Here is a 6,162-nt window from a genome sequence, read left to right on the forward strand (position 1 = left end):
AAGGCACAGAATGCTTATTTAGGCTCAACAGCTACTGCTGGTTTGCTATGATGCATGTACCAGTCAGGTGCACTGCAAGACCCCTGGGGAGGCTTTGCCATGGAGATAACAGCGTGATTGTTACCTAGAAGGTGATCAAGCCAGAGACCTTTCTTTAAAAACGAAGGTTTTGTAGCAGTAGTTAGACTCTGCTCAGTTACATAACAGTCAAATAATTATCAGAAAGCAGTGTTAATTAGAATGGGCACAATGCTGTGCAAAGGTCCATGCCAGACATCTCATCTGCTTGAATATCATTTCTGTGATAAGAGAGCAACTGGAAAGAGATTTGTTCCCCATCTCTCCCTTACCCCTTTTTAAGGAATGCTGCACTTCCGACCTAACCGTGAAACATAGCAGTGGATTCAGTTCTTACTCTGATGACTGCTTGTCCATCATCTTCTTCCGTAAGTCATCACCAGAAGCCATTGTACTTGGTCAGACTTTGAGGAAGAAAAATATAAGAAATGGGACAGGTGCATCACATGGTAAGCAGTAAACATTGCACAAAATAAGTGATGAAGGAGCAGGACTATACACGTGCATGACAACAGGCTGTATGGCTGCAACCATGTGCACGCTTATGCAGGAGCAAGCCTCATCGTACTCCATGTGATTTACTTGGGTAAAACTTGCACAGTTATAGTGTGTGTGTGTGTGTGTGTGTGTGAGGGGTGTTTTTCTTCAATAATGAAAGGAACAGAGAAATGGATTTTCCTAAATGCCTCATAAAATAGTTATAGTCATGGTTACATGCTACAGAATCAAGCCCCAAAGCTCTTCCCCTGGCTGGAACACCTCAGGCTGCAGGTGAGGAGGTGCACTTCTGAATGCTGCCACACAGTAATGCTTGGCGGTGGGGTGGGAACCTCTGGCGCACAGAAGAAGAGGAGCATGTCAGGCAGAAGGCTAGGCTGGGCCCTTCTCCATGCTATCCTAGTTTTCTACATGCAAGAACTGGGGGGAAGGGGAGATTGTCGTCTCCTTCCCACTCTGAAACAGTCCAGTCAGGAAAAGGCCGCTGGTTGCTGGCGCTCAGCAGTGGGAGGCGGCCCCTGGCTGGCTTCACATCCCAAGGCCGTGCGGGGCGATACCCTAACGCAGCCTTCCCCCACCACCCGGGCGCCCTCCAGAGCTTTGTTGCTGTTCAGTCGTTCAGTCGCGTCCGACTCTTCGTGACCCCGTGGACCATAGCACGCCACGCCTTCCTGTCCTGCGCTCTCTCCCGGAGTGTGCTCAAGTCCATATTCATTGCATCGGTGATGCTATCCAGCCATCTCATCCTCTGCCGTCCCCTTCTCCTTTGGCCTTCAGTCTTTCTCAGCATCAGGGTCTTTTCCAGGGAGTTTTCTCTTCGCATTAGGTGGCCAAAATATCTGCTGAACTACAACTCCCAGCATCCCCCTGCCCGGCTGAGGCAGGCTGCCATCACGGAAGGGTCGTGCAGCGCGAGCCGGCTCTAGGCGCGCTCCCCTCCTCCGCTCGGGGATAATGGCAGCGGGGCTCGGGCGCCAGCAGGAGGCACGGAGCCTGCCAGCCAGGGCGCGAGCCGCTTTTGCCCCCGGGCTGCAGGCGGCGGGGCCCCGAGGACGAGGCGCAACCGGCCCCGGCCGCAACGCGGGCGCCCAAGGCCCCCGCCCTCTACTTACCTGCCGAAGGCGGAGAGCGGGCAGGAGGCGCGTCCCGCCTCTTCACAAGCTGGAGCGGGATGGCGACTGTACCGTTACTGAGCATGTTCGAGTCAGTGCAGAGGAGCATGCTCAGTAGCGGCAATTAAAGCCGTGCGCCCTTTCGATACTCGCCCTTGGAATCGGTAACCGAGATACTATGTCCAAGCTAAACCTAAACAACCTCCCCCAACCTGCTGCCTCCCGGATATTTGGGACAACTCCCAGCATTCCTGACCATTGGCCTTGCTGGCTGGGGCTGATGAGACGTGTAGTCCAAAACATCTGGAGGGCACCAGGTTGCCTACCTCTGGTGTACCGTGTTAATATCCAAAGAGAACTAAAACCTAGGGGGGGGCGGGGGGAGGATAATCCTGTTTATTGTCAAAAATGTGCAGTGGTACTGTACAAGATCTCCAGAACTGGAAAGACAAAGGATGCACAGTGCTCTTGCACTCACTGCCCTGACGCTGTGTGTCACAAAAAGTCGATTCACCAAAAGAACACTGATAGTCGATAAGTGATCTCATTATGACACTGGGCCAAAACTAGCAAGATGAAGTTCAGCATAGATAACTGTAAAGTCCTGCATTTACATCAAAGTGATGGGGATGGGGAGATTTGGTTTGGAAGTTGTTCATGTGGAAAGGATCTGGGGGTCTTAGTGGATCACAAACTGAATATGAGCCAGCAGTGTGATGTGGCTGCTAGAAAAAAAGTGAATGCAATCTTGGGCTGCATTAACAGAAGCATGGTGTCCAGATCATGGGAAGTAATCATTCTGCTCTCTTCTGCAATTGTCAGGCCAATTTGGGGTACTGTTTCTAGTTCTGTGTGCCACATTTTAAGGACATTGAGAAACTGAAGCACATCCAGAAAATGCCAACCAGGATGGTAAGGTGTCTGGAAACCCAAGTCCTATGAGGAATGGTTGAAAGAACTGGGTATGTTTATCCTGGAAAAGAGAAGGGAAAGACAGAGCAAAGGATTGGGAATGGGGCAGCAGCCGCTTTAACCCAATGGTTTATCTGGCCATGAGCCTTTGGAACATCCTTCCAGTCCCAATATCGTGTTGTAACCAAGTCAAAGAACATACTGAATTCCAGGTTCTTAATTCACATTTCCTTATGCTCCAGTGACTGAGTGGGAGAATAATCACAAGTCCAGAGTCAGATCAAAATTAAAATAAATCTTAAAATTTTATTTAAAAATCACAGCAGATAAGGAGTGCTTATGTATATGCTCATAAAGATAATGAAAATATAATACAAAAAGAATGTGTACATAAAATACATCAGAGAATTATATAAATGTAAAAGAAAACTGTAAAAGAATTGCATTGGGTTACATTCAATGATTCAAAGTATAAAATTCTCTAACAGTATAGAAATTAATATAAGAAGCAAAACAATACAGAATATAAATAGAACATAAACTAAAAATAAAATAGAAGCAACAATTGAAGAATATATACTAAAATCACCCTCCAGACCCAGAACAGAAGTATAACATCTCAAAATGAGATAAGGGTTGAATCAGTTAAGTCTCATAGGCTTAAAAATAGTTCAAAAGACAAAAGCAGAAAACAATATTAAATACGAACTACATAAAAAATAAACATTAAAATATATCATCAGCAGCACAAGACAGGAGAAGCCTCATCAAAACATAAGAGAGCAAAATTGGAAGAACAAACACATAAACAGTAAGGGAGCAATCCTATAGCCACTAGACACTGTCTAGAGGGCCATAGGATATGCTCATTTCGAGGAACTGACCTCCCCTCTCGTCCGTGATGCCTCAGCGGCAGCATGGAAGAGCCCTGTCCTCCAGGTTCATAAGAGGAGCGTGGAGTGACTGAAAAGGGGCAGAGCTGGCAGCATTTCAGGGCGGGAAGAGCAGAGCTGCGCATACGACACATCCTATGCATCCTACAGCAGCTTCCTCTCCCAGTCCCCCCCCCCCCACTAGACAGCCAAAAATGGCTGTCTGGCGAAAAATAGCAAGGCAGAAGAGGCGCGGAGGGAATGACCCCAATGACCCCCCCCCCATGCCTCTCCTGCCTTGCTTTGGATAGGCGGCCGTCTCCTAGTTCTATCTAGTTAGGATTGCGCCCTAAAGGAAGCTTAAAAGTCAAAAAGAAATTTCCCCATCTCTTAGGAGCAAAGCTGTGCCAAGACACAAAGTCCTAGACCCCTCCTATAACTGTGTTCTCATAGCATCCCAACCTTACTGCTAACTGGCTTTTATCGTAGGGTGGCTATGTGTCCTACTTTACAGAGGACAATCTGTAGCCCTTCAAAGTGGGCTACAAATTGTCAGAGGAAAATCCTTTATTTGCAAGTGTCATCTGCTTGAAGGGCTGTCCGGTCCAAGTCCAGTTTAAACATAAAGAACCATAAAGTGGGAAAGCAGGAGCCTTTATATTGTCCATCAACAGCTAGCACCTGGACAGCAGGCACACCAGTCACCTGGTCACAGTCTTCCCCATTATGGTGAGATGTACTGCATTTCTATTTAAATCATAGTAATTATTTCTAAATTTTCATCCATACATATAAATTAGCATATTCAAATCTGTGCCCTTTTCTCTCTTTGTACATGGTGCTGCATTTCTTTTTTGGTGATGCATAAGTGGCGGCCCTATTTTCTCCCCTGGACAGCTAAATTTGATATTCTTCAAAACACACAAAAATGACAGGTAGTCATGCTGGTCCATTAGAAAAAAAGGATTTTAAAAAACACAGTAGGGTTATTAGAACCAACTAAAATGTCACAAACTAGTGAGCAAACTTTTGACTTCTCCAGATCTCTTCTTCATGCTTGATGTTATGCAAAGGAAGGACAGGAAGAGTACATTTTTCTTCCCTTCTTCCCATTCCTAGAGTTTTAGCTTTACCAAAATATTCTCAGAGAGTTAGATAAGCAGCAAACTATCCCAAGCGCTTCCGATTAAAAATATTCCACAGATAGCATTTCTTCTAAACTTCGTAAGAACTATGGGAGCAGCTTTTCATCTACACAACAGGTTAAAAAAATTTTTTTCCAGAACTCATCAGTATCAAAACTGTCCCACTTGTCACTCCACCACCAATCCCTAATCTGGAACTAATACTTTGTTAAATTCCTCCTTAGCATATAGTAGGCGGAGGATGGGGAAACACAGGCCCAGGTCCCGATGGCCACACACTCTTCCCTGGGCCACAACCATTGATCATTTGGTGATTTCTTGGCTTTGTGCAGTTTTTTCCCCTATTCTAAAAGGTTGAACTGCCTCTCCTAAAACTTTGTTACTGGCATGAAGAGATTTGAGCTACCACATGCTGGTATTTTTTGTATTTTTGGCCCCAGCCCTTTAGCCTTAAACCCTGCCCACCACCAGAATGCGACCCCACCTCCCAAGACAAGAGCTTCTCTGAAATTGAATGCAGCCCCCAGACTGAAAGTTTTCCCACCCCTGTGGTAGGATAAAACAGCTAGCCAATCTACTCTGCAGTGAGAAAACTCACCCATGGGTAGTTTGGAAATAAGTATTGGGCTCTCTCACTTGCTAACTTTACTTGGTGCCACAGGCAAATGAGGTATTTTGAGGTTCCACAAATGCGGTTGTCAAGTGGTCAGCTTGCCCATGCCCTGCACAAAGAGGGATTGACATTCGGTGCTTCCAGTCAGAGGGCTCTTAGCGGTACCTATCTGAAGGCATTGTGCAGCTATTTTCTGACTTAAGGAGCAATCTTATGGGGATAATCAGCTGCCTCCAAACTTGGAGGCGACCGCCTAGCCAATGTACAGCAGGAGGAGCGCAGAGGGGATTGTCTCCTCCACGCTCCAGCCACCCTGAATTCGCGGCTAGATAGCCGATTTCAGCTGTCTAGCCACGGGACATTGGAGCACGGGATGGGGAGGCAGGACGACACATAGGAAGTGTCATACTGGCACTTACAAACTCCCCACCCTACCCCACCACTGGGAACACCCCCTTTCCCCTGCTCCTCTTACGAGGGTGGAGCGCAGGGACAATCCATACTGCCTACAAGGCGGTGGGGGAGGGGGTGGCGAGACAGTTCTTTGGGAACTGACCAATCCTATGGCTGCCTAGCTGCTGTCTAGCACCCACAGCATTGTATCCTTAACTGATTTTCGGTGTTAAGAAAAAAGAGGGAAACAGCACTGGGAAAACACAGAAGGGCTACGAATGGAAGACAACATCATCTGGAACCCCTGTAAAATTCCATGAATGAAGTGGGTTGATTGCACATTAAAAGCCCTCTCTGGAAGCACCCACTGTTTGAGTTTTTGGGACACGCACAGATAACTTCGGAGAGGAGACAGAGTCATTCTCTCACTTTATGCCAGGCTTTTGAGCTGCTCAGAAGCCATGAAAGAGATTATCACTTCTTCTGAGTTTTGCCAAAGACCAGCATGAAGTAAGACTAACTCCATCCGCTTTCCCAAG

The 6,162-nt window shown here is 46.9% G+C and overlaps 1 protein-coding gene across 2 annotated transcripts in view; it reads right to left on the reverse strand.

Moving 5' to 3' along the window:
• The window catches only part of LOC146344598 (uncharacterized), a 32,043-nt gene extending 30,192 nt beyond the window's left edge, over positions 1-1,851 (reverse strand). Inside the window, exons 1-2 of one of the 2 annotated variants that reach the window (XM_084857705.1) lie at positions 1,689-1,851; positions 416-482 (exon numbers count right to left, since the gene is read on the reverse strand). In XM_084857705.1, coding sequence (XP_084713831.1) covers positions 416-468 — 53 coding nt within the window. In that variant the 5' untranslated portion in view covers positions 469-482; positions 1,689-1,851. The remainder of the gene's footprint in view (positions 1-415; positions 483-1,688) is intronic. The other variant, XM_084857706.1, reaches the window with a different exon arrangement.
• Between the last annotated feature and the right edge of the window lie 4,311 nt (positions 1,852-6,162).

This window comes from Heloderma suspectum, chromosome 5, assembly GCF_057233095.1.
Source record: "Heloderma suspectum isolate Gila_16-S chromosome 5, 16-S_ref, whole genome shotgun sequence".
Taxonomy (NCBI): domain Eukaryota; kingdom Metazoa; phylum Chordata; class Lepidosauria; order Squamata; family Helodermatidae; genus Heloderma; species Heloderma suspectum.